This window comes from Lampris incognitus, chromosome 17 (assembly GCF_029633865.1).
Source record: "Lampris incognitus isolate fLamInc1 chromosome 17, fLamInc1.hap2, whole genome shotgun sequence".
NCBI lineage: Eukaryota > Metazoa > Chordata > Actinopteri > Lampriformes > Lampridae > Lampris > Lampris incognitus.
The window spans coordinates 29,954,797-29,979,464 of NC_079227.1; the positions used below are offsets into that span (position 1 = coordinate 29,954,797).

The window sequence follows — 24,668 nt, forward strand, 5'->3', positions numbered from 1 at the left end:
TCACACCCGTGTGTCGCAAGTCATTTAAACTAGGGGTTGACCAGTATGTTTTTTTCAGGGCCGATACCGATTATTTAGTGATCAAGGAGACCAATAACTGAACAAACAATATACATTTGCAGTAAAAACGAAAATCTTTGTGTAAAAATTTAGACTAACACAAACTCCAACACAAAACTTCATTGAAATGCCTTTATGCATATATGTTGATTTAAAAGAGAAATTTTCAACATCATCTTAAATCATCAACAAATGAATTTGCTGATGTCCGCTGTCACATTCAAGTTAGCTCTATGAGGCTGAACATTAGCTTACATTATTATGACCATTGGCTACCTAAACATGTAGAAACACTAACTCATGCAGGTGAGTAATGTTACATTCACAATATATATAAAATAAGTTCCAGTTGCATTGGCACCAGCGTCACACAAAGAGATAGCTATCGCTGCATAAATACTCTATTGTCTCGTTATAAACATCATTGCTACAAAATGCGTTATTCGGCCATTTTCAGTGGTGTAACTAGGAAACTGGGCATGCTTGTCATCATAGAAATAGATCATAAGACTGTGGTGTTTTTGCAACTTCGGCGTAGAGGATTGTGAGCTTTATTGCAACTTCAGCAATATCTGCTGCCTTACCTTCGAAACACGGCTCCGCTTGCTCGCCGGAGGTGCTCAAGTCTGCAGATGCGTTTCTCTGCACCCGTCTGTGGCATAGTCGCCTTCAGTGTTGCTCATGACGTGTAACCAATCAGATAGTGCTGTGGGCGGGACATTGCTCAAGACCACAGCGTGGTGACGACAGAGAGGCAGCTGTATCAGAGCCAAAGTAGCAAATTTTTATAACAATTTATTTTGTTAATCTGATTAAAAAAAATTAATGATTCCGATAATTGTAAAAATTCTGAATATCAGATCTGATAATTGGCCAGGCTGATAGAATAGAATAGAATACTATTTATTAGTCATTTTGTACATGCATACAAATGAAATTTATGCTCTGCATTTAACCCATCCTAGCTGTGTAGCTAGGAGCAGTGGGCAGCCGCCGTGCAGCGCCCGGGGACCAGCTCCAGTTATTTCTTCCTATTGCCTTGGTCAGGTTCACAGGCAGGAGTATTAACCCTAACATGCATGTCTTTTTGATGGTGGGAAGAAACCGGGGCACCCGGAGGAAACCCATGCAGACACAGGGCGAACATGCAAACTCCACACAAAAAGGACCTGGGATGGCCTGGGGTTCGAACCCAGGACCTTCTTGCTGTGTGGCAACAGCGCTAACCACTGGGCCACCATGCTGCCCATAATCGGTCGACTGATAATTTTACCTATGGCCACTAGAGTGCTGGGTTAAAGGGGAGCCTCTAGTTCTCACTGGGGGAAAAAAAACACTTCCCCACTTTTTATTTTATTTTGGAATTGAATAAATGTTACAGCTAGTACCTCTTCCTTCACCCCCCCACCCCCTTTTACTCTTTGTAAGACCATGCATTTTTCATTTGGATTTAAGTTGCACTATTGCATTTTTAATGTGTCTCTCTGTTTCATCTTATCTCCCTGGGGGAACTGATAAGAGGCTTTTTGGAATTAAATTGCTATTAAGGAAGTGGCGATGCTGAATAGTGGGTAATAGCATTTGCGTTCCTACCATGCAGAGATGCCTCTGTTCATCATTGGCTGTCTTAGTCTCGCACATCCCTTGTGAGAGGTTATTAAATGGAAATCAAATGAATTGCGTTATGCGACGTGCAACGCAGAGCCTCACCAGTTTGACAGTAACGCTATTGATTTGTCTCAGAGAACAAACACAGTGTTTACCAAATGGGTTTGTTGGGTCTATTGTCATGACTAATCCCTGGTGACCCAATTCTCTGGAGGCCTAGCTCTTTACTTTCGGATACCAGTCCCAAAAGATAGTGTTTGTGTCTAGGTGTTTATACCTGATCCGCTTTAAGCAGTTGACATGAATCGACCGTAGGTGTAAAAGGTCTTTTGATCTATAGCTATTTCGAAAGGTGTGCTGGCACTGGGTTCAGGTCTTGGCGTGTCAATAGCTCTGAATTTAGAGCTTCAATTTCCTCTCTGTCGCTCAAGGACGAGCTGTTGCATCATGTTTGTGGAGAGGGCAGCAGCCCTGCTCATTTATCAGGGGACTTAATGGGTAGGGAAGTCGAAGTCCTTGGACACGTTCAATATTGCGCATCCGTTATTTGGTGATAAAAGGGCTGAATTTCATGGGCGTTTTGCAGAAATTGTGTGCTAATGTACAGAATGCTGGATCTGTAGTTTGCAGCATGTCCATCCGTTAATGCAGAGTCTCAACAGATCTTAAACTCTGCTTCTTTGACTCCTTCCCAAGAACCATTGCTGATGGGTCTGTCATGGATGAACCAGGGGGGTTTAATGAGCTGCTTGTCAGTAGACTTTAGTGGTTTTAACCCTGCAAATAAATTTAACCAAGTTATTAAAACAGACTTTTGGTAAGTATTGGTTTTAAAGGCATGCTAATATGAAAAATGTCCTTTACACTAATTTACTATACTGTTGATTACTACTGTTGATTGTTACTGTTGATTGAGAAGTATAGAGAAGGCCAGAAGGAGTTGTTTCTTTGCAGATTTAGAGAAAGCATATGACAGGGTGCCGAGAGAGGAGGTGTGGTATTGTATGAGGAAGTCAGGAGTGGCAGAGAAGTATGTAGGAGTGGTGCAGGATATGTATGAGGGAAGTGTGACAGTGGTGAGGTGTGGGGTTGGAATGACAGATGGGTTCAAGGTGGAGGTGGGATTACATCAAGGATCGGCTCTGAGCCCTTTCTTGTTTGCAATGATGATGGACAGGTTGACGGACGAAATCAGGCAGGAGTCTCCGTGGACTATGATGTTTGCAGATGACATTGTGATCTGTAGCGAGAGTAGGGTGAAGGTTGAGGAGAGCCTGGAGAGGTGGAGGTATGCACAGGAGAGAAGAGGAATGAAAGCCAGTAGGAGCAAAAGAGAATACCTATGCGTGAATGAGAGGGAGGACAGTGGAATGGTGAGGATGCAAGGAGTAGAGGTGACCAAGACATATGAGTTTAAATACTTGGGGTCAACTGTAATAAGTAATGGGGAGGGTGGAAGAGAGTGCAGGCAGGGTGGAGTGGGTGGAGAAGAGTGTCAGGAGGGATTTGCGCCAGAAGGGTACCAGCAAGAGTTAAAGGGAAGGTTTACAAGATGGTTGTGAGACCAGCTATGTTATATGGTTTGGAGACAGTGGCACTGACGAAAAGACAGGAGGTGGAGCTGGAGGTGGCAGAGTTGAAGATGCTAAGATTTTCATTGGGAGTGATGAAGAAGGACAGGATTAGGAATGATTATATTAGAGGGACAGCTCAAGTTAGACGGTTTGGAGACAAAGCAAGAGAGGCAAGATTGAGATGGCTTGGACATGTGTGGAGGAGAGATGCTGGGTATATTGGGAGAAGGATGCTGAATATGGAGCTGCCAGGGAAGAGGAAAAGAGGAAGGCCAAGAGGAGGTTTATGGATGTGGTGAGGGAGGACATGCAGGTGGCTGGTGTGACAGAGGAAGATGCAGAAGACAGGAAGAGATGGAAACGGATGATCCGCTGTGACGACCTCTAACAGGAGCAGCCGAAAGTAGTATTAGTAGACATTAATTTACTATACATACTTTAATGTAGCTCTAACTACAACAAAATGCCCACAACTTGTACATTCTTGTGTTTTTTATATCAACTCTCGCTAACTTTTCTTTCCTCAAGAACTTTTTTTTGTTCCCTGCTCATTGTGTGTATGGAAATTCAACGTCAAATTTCAAACCAATAATCTCAGTAACAGCTTCTGGTCCAACGTCCCGTCATCATGCAACAACTGTCCTGTCACTCCTGTGCAGTTTTCAAAGCTGTTGTCAGGTATCCATCTGTAAAGTGTGATAAGAGAAAACGGACCCCCAAAAAAGCCAATCCCCCTCGCCTAAAATCCTCTGTTTATGGTCCCTTTGGTCGGATGTTATCCATTTTGAGAAAGGGTGAATATTTGGCAGTTTACTACAGCCACCCTATTCTACCATTTCAACTGGGTGTACTTCAGAGTGTGGGGAAAAACATGTTCTCAGACTCTCCTAGAAAATACCTTTTTTTTTTTCCCCTGACAGGTAAATTTCTGATAATGACTATGGACTCCTGTATTTTCATGGTCTATGTCCTGTGCTCATCTGTCTATCTGCCTCCTCCAGGAGCTGATCCTGCCTCTGCTCCTTTTGGGCCTCCTGATCCTCATCAGCACCATGAACCCTCATGTTTATTACGGAGGAATCAGCACCATGGAGCTGGATAGCGATGACTTCCACTCGCCCAAGGGCCTGGGCTACACCCCCATCACTAACATCACCAACCACATCATGGAGGAGGTGGCCCAAGAGATGCGTGAGTGTCTCTCTGACACCATAAATGTCCAGATACCAACCTTTATCACACCTTCAGTCATTTCTGTTGCGCATTGATCTGAAATAGTTACTGTATACAAAATAATCATTGACGCAGCTGTCAACTAACCAATGTGCATCCTGCGACGCCAAGCTCTGATGTCCCAGCAGAAGTGACAGAACACCATGTTTGCAATGCACAATAGATGGTGTAGATGATGATTATGATCAGAACTGTCACATGGGCTGTGCGAAGTGTGCAACTGCACAGGGCCTCAGAGCTCTAGGGTCTCGCACCTGGCCTGCAATCCTGCAGTTTTATTTTTTTGAATATATAATTTTTTATGACTGTTCTGACCCGACATGCTACGAAAAAGAAATGTCTGTGTCAGTTCCATTATAATCAAAGTCACATGAAAAAAATTTAACAAATTATTCAAGTTTTTTCATTTTCGATATTTTGTGTCGTTACGTAGCACGTGCTCCATCTAGCGCGACCGATTTCATAAACACGAGTTGGATGCTGAGAAAAGGAAAAATAAAAAGGAAGAATTTCATAAGTCACTGCGTGGATCGCTGGGTACATTTGTCAACACTTGCGGAGATGTGGTGGCTGAGCAGGGGTCCAAAGCTGAGCATGTGACTGTGACCTTGGGCTACATGTAATGACCAGTCCCAAAAATTATCTAAAATCTGAATGAAATGTAGGCAGCTGAGCTGACTTGATGATGTAAAGGCAATCGTTTTACAGTTGATTTTTTTTTTCTCCCGTTGAAAGACGATAATAGCAGAAAGTCACTATGTGTAATGATGCTGTATTATTCTACTTGTTAAAAATGTGTTGCACCAAGATTATGCATGCAGTAGAACTAGAATAGCTGCGTGCGTGTGACCGTGATTCATGCCTGTGCATGTCAATAAGCAGGGCCTCGCATGTCAAGTTCACACAGCCCCCCCCCCCCCCCCCCCCCGCGACAGCCCTGATCATGATAAAGATGTAAATGTGTGTTGTTTTAGTCCCGTTCCCTTAACCCAAATCTTGTCAGGACCAATAGCTAAGGCTGGCGAGACTTGGAGAAATTTTGCAAATAGTCAACTGGATAGATGACAAGAAGCTGTCACTACACTACTAATTTTAAATCAATTTCTATTTGACTGCCAACATGTGGAGCCAGTTTATTATACCTGCTTGCACAATGGTTGGATGACTCTCGGTGGATGAAACCGACGCTGCCAGTGTTGCCTGGTTCATGCTACTGATATCTTCTCCTGTTTGTTTCCAGACATACAGGATCGTCTGGAGATGTTTTCCAGTGAAGAAGACTTGGAGAACGCCAGCCTGTATGAGCCCTCTGGATACATTGGTGTGGTCTTCCTGGACAGTTCTGCCACTTCCTACAGACTACGCTTCCCGTACAACCAGCTGCCCCTACCTAGCGATTACACCGAATCAATTGGTAAAAAAAAATCCTGCTCGTGTATTTAGTCATTTCTTTTAATTCATTTTAAAGTCATCCGTTGTCATGGAATAAAGTGATTTAAATGCCGGTAACATTATAAAAGTCGGAAATGTTTGTTACTGAAGGCAAGCAGTGTGAACTTGAATAGACAGTAATGGTGGTTGCCGTTGTTTTTGTGCTCTCGCAGCCAACTGTTTTGCCAACTCGGTGAACTGCAGAGCAGCCAATTACTGGTACTCTGGCTTTATCCGCCTCCAATCCCTTATCGACGCAGCCATCATCCAGGTGAGACAGGCCAGAGAGCTGCAGAGTGCTCTTCTGAACAAACCCATGTGACCCACAGAACGTAGGATTCACTGCATCTTTTCTTAAAGTAAAAGGAATCAAGCATCGCAGTAAAATAAAGCACTGTGTACTGCTGAAGATCTGAATTTAAACAAACGTAATTTTTAGCTAATAAGCAATAGATAATTGTAAATTGGGGGGGGGGGGCATCCAGGTGGCGTAGCGGTCTATATCGTTGCAATCCCCATGTTACCTCCGGCTTGGTTGGGCGTCCCTACATACACAATCGGCTGTGTCTGCGAGTGGGGAAGCCGGAGGTGGGTATGTGTCCTGGTCACTGCACTAGTGCCTCCTCATTGGTCAGGGCGCCTGTTCAGGGGAGAGGGGGAACAGGGGGGAATAGCGTGATCCTCCCATGCCCTATGTCCCCCTGGCGAAACTCCTCACTGTCATGTGAAAAGAAGCAGCTGGTGACTCCACATGTATCGGAGGAGGCATGTGGTAGTCTGCAGCCCTCCCTGGATCGGCAGAGGGGGTGGAGCAGCAACCGGGGCGGCTCGGAAGAGTGGGATAATTGGCCGGGTACAATTGGAGAGAAAAAGGGGGAAAATCAAAACAGGAAAAAAAAGAAAAGATAATTGTAAATCGTGGATGCTTTTTTTAGCTGCTTATTTCAGTGGTTACTGTCGAGTCGGCTTTTTCTCGGAACGGTAACACGATGCATAGTGTTGAATTTCTGCATCATCGTAAGCAGAAGAAAAAGACAGGTCGTGGTGACAGAGATTGACGGAGGAGTAGAGTTGTTGTGACACACAAAAAGATATTGCACACCAAGCTAATAGAAAAGCCTTTACCAACAGCAATAGCTAAAATTGAGATTCCTCTACCGCAGCAGTAGCTAAGATTTAGGTTCAGCCATGTGGGGAAGGTGCTGACACAACATCGCTCCATTTAGACTGCTTATTTTGAATCGACCTGAGATTCAGAGTAGTCAACACCAATCCAGTTACCTTTATCGTCTAGTGCTGGGTCATATGGAAGTTATGGTTATCACGACAATCATAGGGATTCTTATATGATATCAATATATATCACTCTGCTTACTTAAGCAAAAATACCGCGTTTAAAGTGATACTGACATCAAAATCGGAAAATTCCTATTGATAGGCTATGTTCCGAGTTGGAATGTGACCATGGAGAAATTGTGTCGGTGGATACGGAGACACCAGTCAATTTGCATATAGGGTTACACAGCCCTCTATACTACGTATGAGAGCTGTGAATAACTGGATCCATGTCAAACGTAGCCGCCCTACCGCTCATGTTTAAAACCCTAAAATAAAAACTTTATATCCACGTACCTGTGTGTTACTGTTGTTTGTAACAGATTTTGAGTTATGAAGTCAAAATACTCACCAAATTGTGATATTAATCAACGTTTATCGGTCAGTTATCATCTCGGCGGACATGAGTGGTATGAGCGGTAGCGGTAGCGCAGTGACGTCAGGACGACAGTAGCCAATAGCTTTGAAATCATACAACCACACCTGTTTTCGGTTATGATTCAAACTCCCAATGTTAAAAAATGTGTTCAGAAAGGGCATGTCAGTCTCTCTTTAAGAATCCAACTGAGGTTCATCACATCTAACTGTAATGTTGAATCTACTACTACTACTGTTAATGCTAATACTAATACTGTTGAGTACAATATTCTATTCAAATGAAGCTCCTCAAATATTTCAGACCTTAGTGTGAAAAATTTTAGGTAACAGATTTTCATTATCATTAATTTAGACAACAAAATTATGTAATTCGATGTAAAATTATTTCAATTTCATCCTGATACAACACCACTGAAAGACGATGAAATATGGTATTGAATTATTGCCTGGCCCTAGAAGCCCCACAGATGTCAGTCTCAAGGGTTGTAGGTTTATGGTTTGGAAAAAGTGAGAAAATGTACATTTTGTAGGAGGCTCCATTAGTTTATCCTGAAGTGGAACAAGTCTGCGTGGCTGCTTTTGCACATTTGGGTCCTGTCTTGCAGATGCAGACGAAGCGTTCTGTGAGGAGTGAAATGGACCTGAGGGTGGTGATGATGGGACAACCCGGGTCCGTGGAGGTGCAGAAGTTTCCACACGCCCTCATTTCCATCTATCTGGTCCTGGCCTTCACTCCTTTTGTCACCTTCCTCATCGTTAATGTGGCAGCCGAGAAGGAGCACCGGCTTAAAGACACCATGAGCATGATGGGGCTCTACGACACTGCCTTTTGGTGAGAAGGATGGCCCACCTGTCAGGGTTTGGCAGTTTGAGCATTTCACTTGCATTTGTGACTAAAATCGGTGTGTGCGAACTGTAAAATGTATTTAGGAGCATGTGTGCGAGTAAAAAAAATTCAGCCGCTACCCCCCCCCCCGCCAACAAATGTCATCCATTGAAAAAATCATGTTATCCACTTGTCAGTGCGAAGGGACACCACTTTCTCTAAAAAAAACCCCAACAAGTCCAGTCCCAGTCGTGCTCTGGACCGCTGGCTGAGCTCAAAGCGGGCCAGGCGACCTGCTTACAAAAGCTGCTGGACCTGGGGTCTCCGGGTGGCGTGGCGGTCTATTCCATTGCCTACCAACATAGGGATTGCTGGTTCGAATCCCTGTGTTACCTCCAGCTTGGTCGGGCGTCCCTACAGACACAATTGGCCGTATCTGCCGGTGAGAAGCCGGATGTGGGTATGTGTCCTGGTCGCTGCACTAGCACCTCCTCTGGTTGGTCGGGGCGCCTGTTCAGGGTGGAGGGGGAACTGGGGGGAATAGAGTGACCCCCCCCCCCACGTACTACTTCCCCCTGGCAAAACTCCTCACTGTCAGGTGAAAAGAAGCGGCTGGCAACTCCACATGTATCGGAGGAGGCATGTGGTAGTCTGCGGCCCTCTCCGGATTGGCAGAGGGGTGGAGCAGCGACCAGGACGGCTCGGAAGAGTGGGATAATTGGCCAAGTACAATTGGGAGAAAAGGGGGGGGGGGGTCCAAAAAGGGAAGAAAAAAAAGCTGCTGGACCAGTGATATTCTTTGTGTCTAAACAGACTGAGCAGACCTTATTTATGTATTTATTTATTTATTCATTTTGGCGTTTAGAACTAAGAAGAACTACTTTATCATAGACATGTTCATACCGTTCATGCAGCTTAAAGTATCAATAATTAAACAATCTCGGAACCGAGAGCTTCTGGGATTTAGCCTCTGTATATAAATATACAGAATCTTTTAACAGAGATTTATAATTATTAAATAAATACAGTTTGAAGCAGAGATAATCGAAACCCTAGTGTACTTTTTGCATTCAAATAAATTAAATCATTTTGCTTGTGAACGTCTCCTCATATCGTTTATTAATGAAAAACACATTATTTGATACATTTTCATTGTGCCCCTAAATTTATTTTTGTGCTCCTAAATTTTTCAACTTTGGGGCACATGTTGAAAAATTTAGGAGCACAAAAAGAAATGTTTTGGGAAAAAAGTAAGCGTCAAGACCTGCCTCTCCCATGCATCCATTTTGATGTTTATTGGAAGTTAATCTGTAAGAATCTTGTGTGTGTGTGTGTGTGTGTGTGATGGTGGTGGGTGTTTGTGTATTTCTGTCAGGTTGTCATGGGGCCTCCTGTACGCTGCGCTGGTGACCACCATGTCTGTGCTGATGTCTATCATTGCTACCTACACTGCCCTCTTCCCCAGCAGCGACTTCTTTGTTATCTTCCTTCTCATCTTCCTCTATGGAATCTCCTCTGTGAGTAGGTCTTTGTTAGAGCAAAACAGAAGTTTATTTTTCTTTGCACAAATCAATAAAGCCAATGACATTTTTAAGGTTTACTGGTGCGGCATTTCACCAACATTACATTTTACAGTTTCTCATTTAGCAGATGCTTTCATCCAACGCTATCTACATTAGAGTCAGCAGGTAGCAGATTTACTTGTATGTGTACTTCCCGTCATCTTGGAGCACTAAAGAGTAACCATGTCATTGCTAAGAGTGCATGTCATGTCAAGTATAAATGTGTGCAATAGGCAGATTACCAGTAGTCTCAGGAGTAATATGGGATTTGAAATTTACTGGACAATGCTACAGTTACATATCACAGTCATGCTTTTAGACCCTCTGTGGATTAAAGCATGTCTAGTTTAGGTTGATGTAAGAGTCTAAAGCTCTGATGGAAGACGGGAGTTCACTCCATCATTTTGGGGCCAGGTTAATTCAGTCCTCAACTATTGTCCTCAAGTGGGCATAGACAGTCTCCTTCCAGAGGCAGACCAAAAAGAGAAGTTATTCACTAACATTAAACATAAATTTGTCAGGGCGTCCGGGTAGCGTAGCCTACTAACACAGGGATCGCCGGTTCAAATCCCCATGTTACCTCTGGCTTAGTCAGGCGTCCCTACCGTCACAATTGGCCGTGCCTGCGAGTGGAAAGCCAGATGTGGGTATGCATCCTGGTCACTGCACTAGCGCCTCCTCTGGTCGGTCGGGGCACCTGTTCAGGGGTCAGGGGGGAACTGGGGGGAATAGTGGGATCCTCCCATGTGGTACATGCCACTGGCGAAACTCCTCACTGTCAGGTGAAAAGAAGCGGCTGGTGACTCCACATGTATCAGAGGAGACATGTGGTAGTCTGCAGCCCTCCCCGGATCGGCAGAGGGGGTGGAGCAGCGACCAGGATGGCTCGGAAAAGTGGAGTAATTGGCCGGATACAATTGGGGAGAAATGGGGGTTTTTTTTTTTTGTTTTTTTTTTACAGTTTAAAATTTGGCACATAAGCAAATAGTTCTTATCAAATATATAAGTGAAATAGGAACACAATTCTTTCATAAACAAAATTGGAACAAACTCAAAAAATCTACTCGTAAGGCAACATGAGAGACACTGAGTGTCAAAATTCTCTGCCTTTGTTGGGAAATGAAACCTTCTAGCCGATATTACAGCTATTAGTACTTGCATGACAAGACGGCTGTAAATATCCAGAAATACCCTTTAATTGCATGGCCAAGCCAGTGGGTCTTAGGGCACAAGGGTTGGTGCCACTTCCTTAACCACGGGCTGTAGCTCAGATCTTCAGAATTCATGTAATACGACAGCATGCATGGTGGGGATTAGAGCTCAGATCGACGTCTTAATTTGTGTTGCTAATCTCTAAAACTCTCTGTGCTTCTAGCTGCCTGAGCCTGACTCTTGCCTCTTGCTCTGACAGGTCATAGTAAACCATGCTTTCACATCCTTCACTCTCTTCTCTCCTCTCTTCTCTTCCCTCAGATCTTCTTCTCCTTCATGCTGACTCCATTGTTCAAGAAGCCTAAGTTTGCTAGCACGGTTGGCTCAATGCTGACGGTGGTGTTTGGTTGCCTGTCACTGTTCACTGTGCTGATGAAGGACTTCCCCCAGCCGCTGGTCTGGCTGCTGTGCCTACTGTCTCCTAGTGCCTTCTCCATCGGCATCGCTCAGGCAAATACACACACAGCACTGACCGATTATCCGAGGACACGTGACATGAAATGAAATATCTGCTATTAGTCTCTCACCAAAATAGTAATAAGACCTGGTTATTTTCTTATACCATGTTGTTATAAACCAGCATGACCCGTTAGATGCTGTCCTAACTACTGGCTACTTTTCCCTTTTTGTAAGCTCTGTTTTTGTTCTCCATAAGTAATGAAGCTTTGTTTACTGCTATTGAAATCCCATGAGCGCCTTGGCTGTGGTCTTTCTCACTGCCGTTTGTGTGTGTGTGTGTTTGTTTGTGTTTTCAGGTGGTGTACCTAGAGGCCCAGGGAGATGGAGCAGTGTTTTCGACCCTGGCCAACGGCCCTCATCCTCTTTATGTCCCCCTTCTCATGTTAGTTGTGGACTGTATCCTCTACCTTTTGTTGGCTGTCTACCTCGACCAGGTCCTACCAGGTAAACACACTCTTCTCGCCCCCCCCCCTTTTTTTCCCTCCTCAATTGCATTTGGCCAATTACCCCACTCTCTGAGCTGTCCCGGTCGCTGCTCCACCCGCTGACAGAGTTTTGCCAGGGGGATGTAGCGTGTGGGAGGATCACGCTATTCCCCCCAGTTCCCCTTCCCCCCCAAACAGGCGCCCCAACCGACCACAGCTTCCCACACGCAGACATGGCCAATTGTGTCTGTAGACAAGAAGACCTGGCTCGCAATCTCCATTCTAGTTCATCCCAAAGGTGTTCGATGGGGCTGAGGTCAGGGCTCTGTGCAGGCCAGTCAAGTTCTTCCACACCAAACTCACCCAACCATGGCTTAATGTACCTTTCTTTATGCCCTGGGGCACAGTCATGCTAGAACAGAAAAGGGCCCTCCCCAAACTGTTACCACAAAGTTGGAAGCATAAAATTGTCCAAAATATCTTGGTATGCTGAAGCAGTACGATTTCCCTTCACTGGAACTAAGGGGCCTAGCCCAACCCCTGAAAAACAACCCCATACCATTATCCGTCCTCCACCAAACTGTACAGTTGGCACAATGCAGTCAGGCAGGTAAGATTCTCCTGGCATCTGCAAAACCCAGACTCGTCCATCAGACTGCCAGACAGAGAAGTGTGATTCGTCACTCCACAGAACACGTTTCCACTGCTCCAGAGTCCAGTGGCAGCGTGCTTTACACCACTCCATCCGACGCTTGGCATCGTGCTTGGTGATGTTAGGCTTGCATGCAGCTGCTCGACCATGGAAACCCATTCCATGAAGCTCCTGGTGCACAGTATTTGTGCTGATGTTAATGCCAGAGGAAGTTTGGAACTCTGCAGCTGTTGAGTCACCACAGCGTTGGCGACTTTTACGCACTATGCGCCTCAGCACTCGTTGACCCTGTTGTGACTTCACGTGGTCTGCTACTTCGTGGCTGAGTTGCTGTTGTTCCTAAACGCTTCCACTTTTCAATAATACCACTTGCAGTTGACCCTGGAATATCTAGCTGGGAAGAAATTTCACAAACTGACTTATTGCAAAGGTGGCATCCTATGACAGTTCCACGCTTGAATTCACTGAGCTCATCAGAACAACCCATTCTTTCACAAATGTTTGTAAATGCAGATTGCATGGCTAGCTGCTTGATTTTATACACCTGTGACAGTGGTCTGAATGAAACACCTGAATTCAATGATTAAGAGGTGTGTCCCAATACTTTTGTCCATATAGTGTATTTTTCATGCTGTTCTGTTTTTTATTTTTTCTCTATGTTCAGGTGAGTTTGGTATGAGGCGGTCCCTGGTGTACTTTTTGAAGCCGTCCTATTGGTCCAAACGTAGGAAGCGTTACGTAGAAGTTAGCTCTGTTTATGAGACAGAGGTGAATGGCACTCCTGGAGGGGACGAATCTATCGAGCCCGTGTCACCGGAATTCAGAGGGAAAGAGGCCATACGGTAAGAGTCTAAACTCATACAGATATATCCAAACAGCTCATCTCTGGGAAATGTGGTTTTGCTGCAGTGTAAGATGGGTTACTTTACAGTTTGACCATACTTGGGGAGACTGAGTTGGCTGTTATCGATGTGTGAGGACAGAAATGCAGGCTTTTAGAGTTTCCAGAGGAGAGTTGCTGTCAACCTGATACATAAAGACAGTCTGGTACTGGCTCAGCGCCAGTCACCACTGCTCCATTAGTCAAGGCCAAGGGGGGCCTCTGGGGCCAGCGTTGCAACCGGAGAGCTGCTGTTGACACTGACCCTGCTGGTGTGTTACTCTTTTCTTTTTTTTTCTTTGTCCCTTACTCCACCCCTGAGCAGCATCAACAACATCCACAAAGTATACAAAGAAAAGGACAACGTGGTGGAAGCTTTGCGAGGTGAGGACTTGGCACTGAGACGTGAACAATTTACTTCAGTTGTGTCTCTCAAATAATAGTTAATTTGATATGGCAAAAAAAAAAATCCATGTGTTATCTCAGTAAGTATTAAAAGACCTGCATGGTGCATCAAGTTACTCAGCGTTTTTGATAATGACTTTTCTTTGCTGCCCCCAGTTGATCATAGCACAATAGAACGGTCTCCCTGTGTGGAGAGTAAAGATCGGACTGTGGAAGAGAGATACTGTAATATGTTGAACATAAGGCTGTCTCCTTCCCTCAACCTAATGAACCCCTCTTTACAGGCTTGACCTTTGACATCTACGAAGGTCAGATCACAGCTTTGCTGGGCCACAGCGGAGCGGGTAAGTCGACCCTCATGAACATCCTGTGCGGCATCTGCCCACCCACGGACGGTTCGGCGACCATTTACGGCTCCCCCGTGGCAGAGATAGCCGACGGGGCGGAGATGAAGCAGCTGGTGGGTATCTGCCCCCAGTTCAATATCATCTTTGACGTACTCACCGTGGAGGAGCACCTGAGGATATTCGCTGCCGTCAAAGGGATACTGCCAGCAGACACTGACAGTGAGGTAGCCATATGAGAGAGCCGATTTAATAAATCATGTGAACTTCTGAAGTTATTTATATAGCATGTTTAATATGTTTCGCAAACTGCTTGGCTGCCAAGACAAACAGAAGACAGAATTAAAGTCACCCAGGAAAGGATGGTGGGAAATATAGACATAACCAGAAGGGTGGGTGTATTATACAGACCCAGCTTATAAACAAAAGTGATGGAAATCCAAATGTACAACAGAAATTATCTGCTTGGGACAGAATCTTTTCACTTTCTGGGTCTGACCACCTTCAAGCAACAATTCTCTTTTCCCATGTGTACTATATTGTAGAAACGGCAGAAAAGACTTAAAAGATGTTGATTCGTTGGGGCGTCCGGGTAGCGTAGCGGTCTATTCCGTTGCCTACCAACACGGGGATCGCCGGTTCGAATCCCTGTGTTACCTCCGGCTTGGTCGAGCGTCCCTACAGACACAATTGGCCATGTCTGCGGGTGGGAAGCCGGATGTGGGTGTGTGTCCTGGTCACTGCACTAGCGCCTCCTCTGGTCGGTTGGGGCACCTGCTTGGGGGTGAGGAGGAACTGGGGGGAATTGCTTGATCCTCCCATGCGCTACGTCCCCCTGGCGAAACTCCTCACTGTCAGGTGAAAAGAAGCGGCTGGCGACTCCACATGTTTCGGAGGAGGCATTCGGTAGTCTGCAGCCCTCCCCGGATCGGCAGAGGGGGTGGAGCAGTGACCAGGATGGCTCAGAAGAGGTAATTGGGTGGGTACAATTGGGGAGAAAAGGGGGGGAATTTTTTTTTTTTATTCAGGAGACTGACAAGTGTTTTACTGGTGACCCACTTTGTGTGTGTGTGTGTGTGTGTGTGTGTGTGTGTGTGTGTGTGTGTGTGTGTGTGTGTGTGTGTGTGTGTGTGTGTGTGTGTGTGTGTTTTCCCTTTCTCTCAATACACAAGGTTAACAAAGTCCTGAAGGATCTGGATCTCGAGAAGATCATGGACGCTCAGGCCAAGAATCTGAGTGGAGGCCAGAAAAGGAAGCTCTCAGTGGGCATTGCCATTTTAGGAGATCCTAAGGTGTCTAAAGCTTTCTATTGGTTGAACCTACACATTTTTCTATCAGTTATCATTAGTCTTCAGCTTTGCATGTGTTTGTGTGTATACAATATGTAACTAAATTTTCAGGTTAACTGGTGAGTTGGCTGGAGAACCAAAGTCCACTGTGCCAACATTAACAACTGCCAGGTTAAATGACCATTTGCAAAATGTCTCCAAGCCCTGCCACCCTCCGTCGCTCCTAGCGTAGTGCCGTTTGAGCCATGTCAGAGGAATGAGATGATCACTGAGTGCTGATTGGTGGATCGCTGTCCCATGCTGATCATGTAGTCTGAATGTGTTTGAATCAGATTTTGCTGCTGGATGAGCCCACAGCAGGAATGGATCCTTGCTCCAGACACCAGGTGTGGTCTCTGTTGAAAAGCCGCCGGGCAGGCAGAGTTACTGTCCTCAGCACCCACTACATGGATGAGGCTGACATACTGGCTGGTAAATAAATAGGGTATCTGTTTGTATTAATCCCATGGGAATGGATGAATTTTCATGTGGGCAGTATGGTATTCCACACTTCACTCCTTTCTACCTGTGCACTGTTGAACATCATCGTGGTTTACAGTGCTGCTAAATAGTCAGATCATGTATGAACTTCATACAAGAAAAGTAACATTCTCCCTTTTTGGAGATGTGATTTTTAACTGTGATTCTTCACACTCGAGCTTCTAACACTCGCGCAAGTCCTCCTCTTATATTCAGATCTAGTCTGCCAACTGTTTTTAATACTCGTGGTAGTATCTTTGAGGGTGGAAAAATCTGCTCTCAGTGTGTGTATTCAGTTAACTGTGCTTAATGGGGGCGTCCGGGTAGCGTAGTTTTCTATTCCGTTGCCTACCAACACGGAGAAGGCGGTTTGAATCCCCGTGTTACCTCCTGCTTGTTACCTCCTGCTACAGACGCAATGTGTCCTGGTCGCTGCACTAGCGCCTCCTTTGGTTGGTCGGGGTGCCTGTTTTGGGGGGGGGGCGCGTGATCCTTCCATGCGCTATGTCCCCCTGGCGAAACTCCTCACTTTCAGGTGAAAAGAAGTGGCTGGCGACTCCACATGTATCGGAGGAGGCATGTGGTAGTCTGTAGCCCTCCCTGGATCGGCACAGGGGGTGGAGCAGTGACCGGGACGGCTCAGAAGAGTGGCGTAATTGACCAGATACAGTTGGGGAGAAAAATGGGGAAAAAAAAACAACTGTGCTTAAACATGATGCATTGAAATAATTAATTGTTAAATAGCTGTAGCTTGAAAATAGAATACACAATCTGACTGTACACAATTTGTGCTGTTCTTTTATTGTGATCCACCTTATGTTTAAAGCATTTATTATAACCTTTTGTCTCCAGATCGCAAAGCTGTGATCTCACAAGGCCAGTTGAAGTGTGTCGGTTCCTCCCTGTATCTCAAGACCAAGTGCGGTGTGGGATACCATCTCAGGCAAGTAGTTGACCTCAGTACATATGTGGAAACCAAACGCATTGCATCGCATTTTGTTTGACTTGTCAAAGCAGCTACTTTACTGGTTCCTGCTCTGGCATATCTCACAAGGGTTATAAGCTGTAGTGCACATTTTTATATATATTTTTTAAAGGTTATTGGACCACCACTGAACATTTTTAAAAATGATAAAGGCATAAGTTGTGATTGTAAACTTTATTGAGTAACATTAGGATGATAAAACAACAAACAAACAAAACAATAAATCCCTTTAGAAAAAAAAAACAATGTCAGTCCATAATTGCTTTCTTCGATTTGATTTTTTTTTTCCTGCCCTTGTTAAGGACCTTAGCTTCATACTTGATCGGGGACTCTCAGTTTGTGTGTGGTGATATCCTCCTGTGGTTTAATGTGGCTGTATGAATTTTGTAAAGCTAAGAATTTGCATCGACAGCACCTATGTACCTACTGAGATAACTTTTTTTTATGAATCCAGCTATGGCAAGCTGTTGCCACTGGAGGGGTTCTGGATGAAGGGAAGGACGTGGTTTTGGTGGAATGCAGGCTTTTATCCAAAATGTCTCTCATTCTGCACAGGCTGGTACGCTCAGGTGCTGGAGCCGCCACCTTGCTCTCTCCGATCAGGGCACCATGTGGTTCCATTCTCAGTCTTTCGCTATAACATGTTCTGCCGGTGTCTGTGTCCGTGTCAGTGTCAGTGTAAGTCCAGGACCCAGCTTCACTGTAGCACAGTTTGTTGACTGAGCACACCTGAGGCTGATCAATAAGCAGCATTCCTATTGCATCTGCTCTCCCACAAGCCATACTCCGTCTTTCCGCTTCTAACCGATGCTAAACCACACCCCACTACAACATACCCCCACCGTCCAATTTAGGCAGGAGCAACATCTGGCCGAAAGCCCCCTCCCCCCCAAACAAGAGAGGAAGTAGTCCATGACCGTTGCCAGATACCAACGGGTGATCCATGTGTTGGCATCCTTCATGCGGTCGAGCCACTGGAGCGAGGCATGGTCCAAACAGAGCCCCAGGAGGTAGAAGCGGAGGGTGTCCATCCCCCATCTGATGGCTAGACACTCCTTATCCACAGTACTGTACTTCTACACTCTCTCTGCCAATTTACGACTAATGTACAGCACTGGGCAATTGACTCCCTCCACCTCCTGGAACAAAATTGCCCCCAGCCCTCTGTCCGACACGTCGGTCTGCAAGACAAAAGGGAGAGAGAAGTTAGGATTGTGGAGCAGCGATTCCCCACAATTGGCTTGTTTAACCCTCTCAAATGCTACCTGACTCTGCCCTGTCCACTGGACCAGATCTGAGGCACTCTTTTGGGTGAGGTTGATCAGGGGACTAGTCAGCTCCGCAAAGGCAGGGATGAACTGCCTGTAGTAACCAGCCAGTCTCAGGATTGCCTTCACCGCTATTTTGTCTTGGGCCTTGGGCTGGCCACAATCGTTGCCGTCTTATCTACCTGGGAACACACCAGCCCGCTGCCTAAGTGCTTCTCCAGATACTGTATCTCCTGCTGCCCGACCATGCACTTCTTCAGGGTGGCTGTGAGCCCCACCTGCCTCAAGGAGTTGAGCCCTGCCACATATGTTGCCCCCAGCTGCTATTGTGGATGATAACATCATCCAAGTAGGTGGCAACATGTGCAGCATGCGGCCGCAGCACCCAGTCTATGAGGCGTTGAAATGTGGCTGGAGCCTTGAACAGCCTGAATGGAGGTGTCACAAACTGGTATAAACTGTCCACCATAGAGAAAGCCATTTGTTCCTTAAGACGCTGGTGACGAGAATCTGCCAGTAACCCTTGGTTAAATCCAGTGTGATGAAAAAGCGAGCAGAACCAGGCCGATCCAGGATATCATTAACCCGTGGCATAGGCATCGAACTTTGACACATTGTTCACCTTGCGGTAGCCACGCAGAACTATATAGAGCCATTGGACTTGTGTACGAGGGCGATGGGACTACACTAGTTACCGCTAGACTCCTCTATTACCCCCATTTCCAGCATGGTCTTTACTCCTGCCTGAACAGTTTTCTTCTTGTGTTCAGGCAGCAGATATGGATGTGAGCACACTGGTGATGTCGCTATGTGGTTTTGTATGAGGTTTGTGCGTCCTGGCAGGGGGGAGAACACATCAGCAAACCACTGTTGCAGTGAGGCATCCTCAGCTTTCTAGCAGGGCAAGAGATGGTTCTCACAATGGAGGTAGGCAGGATTGTTTGATTTTTGTATTTCCGGCACCAACTCACCGCCATTGCTAGAGAAACTGGGACTGCCTCTATCCATGCTTTCAGGAGATTGAGGTGGTAAATCTGTGTTGTGCCTCCCCTGTAATTACATGCAGCCTCCTAGCTGACATCCCCCACCTGCCGTGTGACCACAAAGGGGTCCTTGCCACTTGGCGAATAATTTGGAGCTGGATGTTGGAGGTAATACAAGGACTTTATCTCCCAGTGCAAATTGATGTAGTTGTGTTCCTCTGTTATGCAGGTGCTTCTGCTGTTCCTAGACGTGGAGCAGATTCTCCCTTGATAACTGTCCCTTTGTATGGTGTTTTGCTCTCAGGTCCAGAACATACTGTACTTAATTTTTAGTGGTGCTTGGACCGCTCTTCCAGCTTTTTTTAATAAGGTCCAACACACCCCTCAGCATTCTGCCAAACAGCAACTCAAAGTGGGAAAACCCTGTGTATGCCTGAGGCATATCCTGCACTGCAGATAGCAGAGGATCCAACCATTTATCCCAATTGCAGCTATCCTTATGCATGAACTTACGAATCATGTTTTTGAGCCTTTTATTAAATCTCTCCACGAGCCCTTTTGTCTGGGGGTAATAAACACTCGTGCGGATTGATTTTTTTTTTTTGACACAAATGATGTGCCCTGGTCCATTGGAATGTCTTTCGGGATTTCGACACGGCGATTACATGAAACAGTGCCTGCATAACACTTTTAGCCAAGATGTTGTGCAATGGCACGGCTTCGACATAGTGCATTGCATAATCCACTATGACTAATACAAAGTGGTGTCCCTGTGCGCTCTGGTCTAATGGCCCGACAAGGTCCATGCCAATACACTCGAATGAGAGTTCAATTAATGGTAATGGCTGCCATGGCACTTTTGGAGTGGCTGGTAAGTTCATCGATTGACATTCGCAGCAAGACACACACCACCGGCTTACGTTGCTGTGAATCCCCAGCCAGTAGAATCAAGTTATTATCTGGTTGAGTGTTTTATTATAACCAAGGTGACCCACCATGGGGTTGTGATGAGCCACCTGGAAGATCAGTTCCCGGTGTCTTTTTGGCTCTAACAATTGCGTGGTTTCTTGCCCGGTTTGAGTGTCATGACTCACTTGATATAATCGGTCTCTAATGAATGAAAAATAGAGGTGAGTGAGCATGGCGTTTGGGTGCACCTGTTGGCCATCGAAGGTCATTGCACATTCAAAGGCAAAGCTCAGTGTCTCTTGAGTCTGCTCAATGGGGATGTCCTCCATTGGACGGACCACTGGAGCCATTGCTGACTCCCCTTGCTTGGCTCGGATGAGCTCACATCACCACTTAGTACCACACACCACTTACACTGCCCTGCCTGTCACTCTTGCAGCCCCGTCGTCTCCCTAGCCACCCTATCAAACCTTGGCCTATCCGAGCATACTAAAAGGGGCTGTGACAGGTGGGAACTAACCACTGCCTGGACTTTATGTGCTTTCCCAACATGTCTTATTTCAGTAGTAGTCACCACTGGATATTTGAATGGACTGCATTTATATAGCGCTTTTCTAGTCTAAAGACCACTTAAAGCACTTTACAATGTATGGCTCACATTCACACACACATTCATACCTTGATGGCGGAGGCTGCATGGAAGGTGCCAACCTTCTCATCAGGAGCAGTTAGGGGTTCAGTTTCTTGCCCAAGGACACTTCAACACGCTCTCGGGAGTAGATGGGGATCGAACCAGTGACCTTCCGATTACTAGACGACCTGCTCTACCTTTTGAGCTGTGCCCCCCCTTTTAAGTATAGCACCATTTATTTAACATGGTGTAAAACAGATGGGATATGACTATTTGCATGTCAACTCTAGTATGTAACCATATACTGGATAGTAGATACATCCTCCCATCCTGCTGTACGATGCAATATATTCACCAGCGAACCTCTGTTAATTACGTTTTTTATACACAAAAAAAACATTTCATGGATCCATGAAACTACGTATTGCTCCTTACATGTGCTGTTCCTTTTTTTCAGTTCCAGGATCCAAAACCAACACTTCATAAACTGGAACCAAAAAGCTTTCCTTATTTCAGATTAAATAGATCTCTCAGCAATTACAAAGGTAGCGTAGCATGTTTTAAGCCAAAAACATTCATGTGAGTGTCGACAGTTGTGCAACAGGGACTGCAGAAGATCTGGTGTATAGATAATTACAATCTAAATAAAAACAGGAAACAAAAGAATCAATTCTCTTCAGTTCTCTTCTTCAACTGTTTAGTGGCACCGCCTTGAATAATAAATCAGCTGTATCATATAAACTGTTTATCATATATATGGCAGGGCAAAGGCTGAAGCTGGGCCCTGTGGATTAAAGAGGAAAGAGGGGTTTGTACAGGGTCGAGGTGTAGGGGTAATGTGCTACTGGTTGGTGGTATGTGTGGGTGCACATAGGTAGGTGTTAGTGCCCTGGTCCTGTAGCCTCCTCGGGGCCAGGATGGGGCAGGCCACACGCGCCGGCTTGGGGTCCCTGCCACGTCGGCCCTGGGCGGGAAGGGTAAGGTGGTACTTTGCTAAGGGGAAAGCTTTGGCTAGGCCCTAAGGATGGTGACACTGAACCCAGAATAACAGCAGAAGGCAAAGATAAGCTACAAGGCAATATCAAAATATGAAAATATGTGTACAATGTAAAACAGAAAGGGTATAAGACTTGTGAGATAAAATGAAAAAGTAGAAAAGATTTTAAAATACCAAAACCACTAAGAACAACCAAAGGCCATTGAAAACATGTATGTCTTGAGTTTTGTCTTAAGTGTCAATGGAGGGGGTATATTTGATTGAAAGTGGAAGGTTATTCCAAAGCTTTGGAGCTGCCACCTCAAAGGCACAATCTCCCTTACTCACTAGCCTTGCTCATGAGCAGTTGTTCTGAGGATCTGAGTGGCCTAGAGTTAGAGTAGGGACAGAGAAGTTCTGAAATGAACAGGGGTGCCAGCCCATGTAAGGCTGGCACAAATAAAAGAACCTAGAATTCAATTCTGTATTTGACGGGTAGCAAGTGCGGGTTGCTAGAACAGGTTTAATTCTGTCTCTCTTTCTGGCACCAGTTAGGGCTTAAATATACTCCCAAGTGGGTACTACGTACACGGACGGTGTAGGACACTGTAGTATAAACAGAATTATGCATCATAATTCTGTTTTAGTAGTATAAACAGAGTTATGTGTCATAATTCTGTTTATACTACTTTCTGGAGTCCGTTTGGAGGATGCGTGACACACGTGCAGTAGATCGGCGTCTGATGTAATCGGCAGCGTCTGACATGTTTCTGTGCATGTGCACTATGAATCAAATCAAAATGGTGACATGCATGGAAGAAGAGCTGCTTTGTCTGTGGTACTTTGTGCAATCACATAAAAAAGAAAAGCACAATCACATAAAGTAAGAAAAGTGCAGAAAACAAGAAAGTGGTGTGTGGCCGCTCAATCACTGTACTGTTTTAATCAATGTACTGTTTTCAAGACGAATTGTCAAGATGCGGGTAGTGACAGACCTCTTCACTCGTCCTGTCTTCAAATTCAGCATCTATTTTGGTTTCCGGTACATGTGCACTTGGTGGGTCATGGGGATGCTGGAGCCTATCCCAGCAGTCATTGGGCGGTAGGCGGAAAGACACCCTGGACCCTAAAAGGCGCATATACAAAGAAAATAAAATGGGCCCTAAATGGAGCCTTGAGGTACTCCACAAGTGATTGAGGTAGTAGAGGAAGAGAGGCTGCCAATCTTAACTGGAAAAGTTCTGTCGGTTAAGAAGGAGGCAGACCACTTGAGGGCAGTGTCCTGGATGCCAACCTGGTCCTTGAGACAGTTTAATAGAATACAGTGATCAACCATATCAAAAGCCATGCTGAGGTTTAAAAAAATTAAAATGGCACATTTGCCACAGTGTAAAGACCACCACTGGAGGGATTCTGGATGAAAGGAAGGAGATGGTTTCGGTGGAACACATCCTTTTATTTAAAATGTCTCTTACTCTGCACAGGCTGGTGTGCTCAGGTGCTGCAGCCACTGCCTTGTTCTTTCCAACCAGAGTGGCGTGTGGATCCCTTCTTAATCTTTCACAGTGTGTTCTACCAGTGTCTGTGTCTGCGTCAGTGTCAATGTCAGTCCAGGACCCAGCTTCACTGTGGTATATAAAGCACAGTTTGTTGATTCAGCACACCTGATCACTAATCAGCCTCCCTATTGCATCTGCTCTCCCGTGAGCTACGCTCCCTCTCTTCCAGCCGACGCCAAACCACACCCCACCACCACAACAGCTTAATAACTATTATATTGTTCCTAATTTTCCACATAGGATGTCGGTCAGTGAGGGATGCTTGGCGGGAAATGTCACATCACTGGTTAAGCAACACGTTCCCAAGGCAAAGTTGTCAAGGCAACAAGAGGCCGAGCTGACATACACTCTCCCATTTGAAAGCATGGACACCTTTCCAGGTCAGGTCAACATAGTGGGACTGAAAACATTAGGTTAAACCCAAACTTAACTTGCCAGCTAGTAATCTTGCTTTGCTAGACAGGCCACAGATACTATAGACCCTCAACTGTCTGCTACTCCAGTTTGATTAAGACAAATGCTATTAATTATGTGCAGCTACTTTTGGTCAAATGGTCACAACAGATTGTCCCCCACAGGCCTCTTCTCTGAGCTGGACTGTCGACCTGACCTGGGAATTATCAACTATGGGGTCTCCATGACGACACTGGAGGATGTTTTCCTCCGCCTGGAGGCCGAAGCCGAAGTGGATCAAGCCGGTGAGTGTGAAACAAGTATAGATTTTCATGTGAATCCTACATGCCCACTACGTCTATGCTCGTCTGCAATACATTGAGTCAGCTTTTTTTGTATGTGTATAACCCTGACCCCCCCCCCCACCTGCTCACCCATCCCCCCAGACTATAGTGTTTTTAATCAGGAGCAGGTGGAGGATGACTGCGTTGAGCCCTCCCTGGATGACACTGATCAGCGGCTGCTAACTTTCTCGGACACCAAACCAGATGCCGTGACAGGCCATGCTCTTTGGAGGCAGCAGTTCAGCACTGTGGCCTGGCTCCACATGCTCAACATGCGCAGAGAGAGGAAGGCTTTTGTCTACACGTAAGTACACAGGAAGGTTTCTCAGGGCTGAGTAACTTTTGTGTCATCTGTTGAAATGTATTTATTTTTTATTTTTCCGCTTTGAGACCTGCAATTACTTTTTCTCTATCCTGAAGAAATAGAA

The 24,668-nt window shown here is 45.6% G+C and overlaps 1 protein-coding gene across 1 annotated transcript in view; it reads left to right on the forward strand.

Annotated features, from left to right (window-relative positions):
* abca5 (ATP-binding cassette, sub-family A (ABC1), member 5) overlaps positions 1-24,668 on the forward strand; it is a 38,382-nt gene that overhangs the window by 2,112 nt on the left and 11,602 nt on the right. Inside the window, exons 3-18 of the mRNA XM_056297223.1 lie at positions 4,244-4,433; positions 5,716-5,889; positions 6,080-6,177; positions 8,225-8,451; positions 9,821-9,962; positions 11,481-11,669; positions 11,975-12,122; positions 13,420-13,597; positions 13,961-14,019; positions 14,325-14,611; positions 15,557-15,676; positions 16,006-16,144; positions 17,045-17,135; positions 23,744-23,883; positions 24,082-24,201; positions 24,343-24,544. Coding sequence (XP_056153198.1) covers positions 4,244-4,433; positions 5,716-5,889; positions 6,080-6,177; positions 8,225-8,451; positions 9,821-9,962; positions 11,481-11,669; positions 11,975-12,122; positions 13,420-13,597; positions 13,961-14,019; positions 14,325-14,611; positions 15,557-15,676; positions 16,006-16,144; positions 17,045-17,135; positions 23,744-23,883; positions 24,082-24,201; positions 24,343-24,544 — 2,504 coding nt within the window. The remainder of the gene's footprint in view (positions 1-4,243; positions 4,434-5,715; positions 5,890-6,079; positions 6,178-8,224; positions 8,452-9,820; positions 9,963-11,480; positions 11,670-11,974; positions 12,123-13,419; positions 13,598-13,960; positions 14,020-14,324; positions 14,612-15,556; positions 15,677-16,005; positions 16,145-17,044; positions 17,136-23,743; positions 23,884-24,081; positions 24,202-24,342; positions 24,545-24,668) is intronic.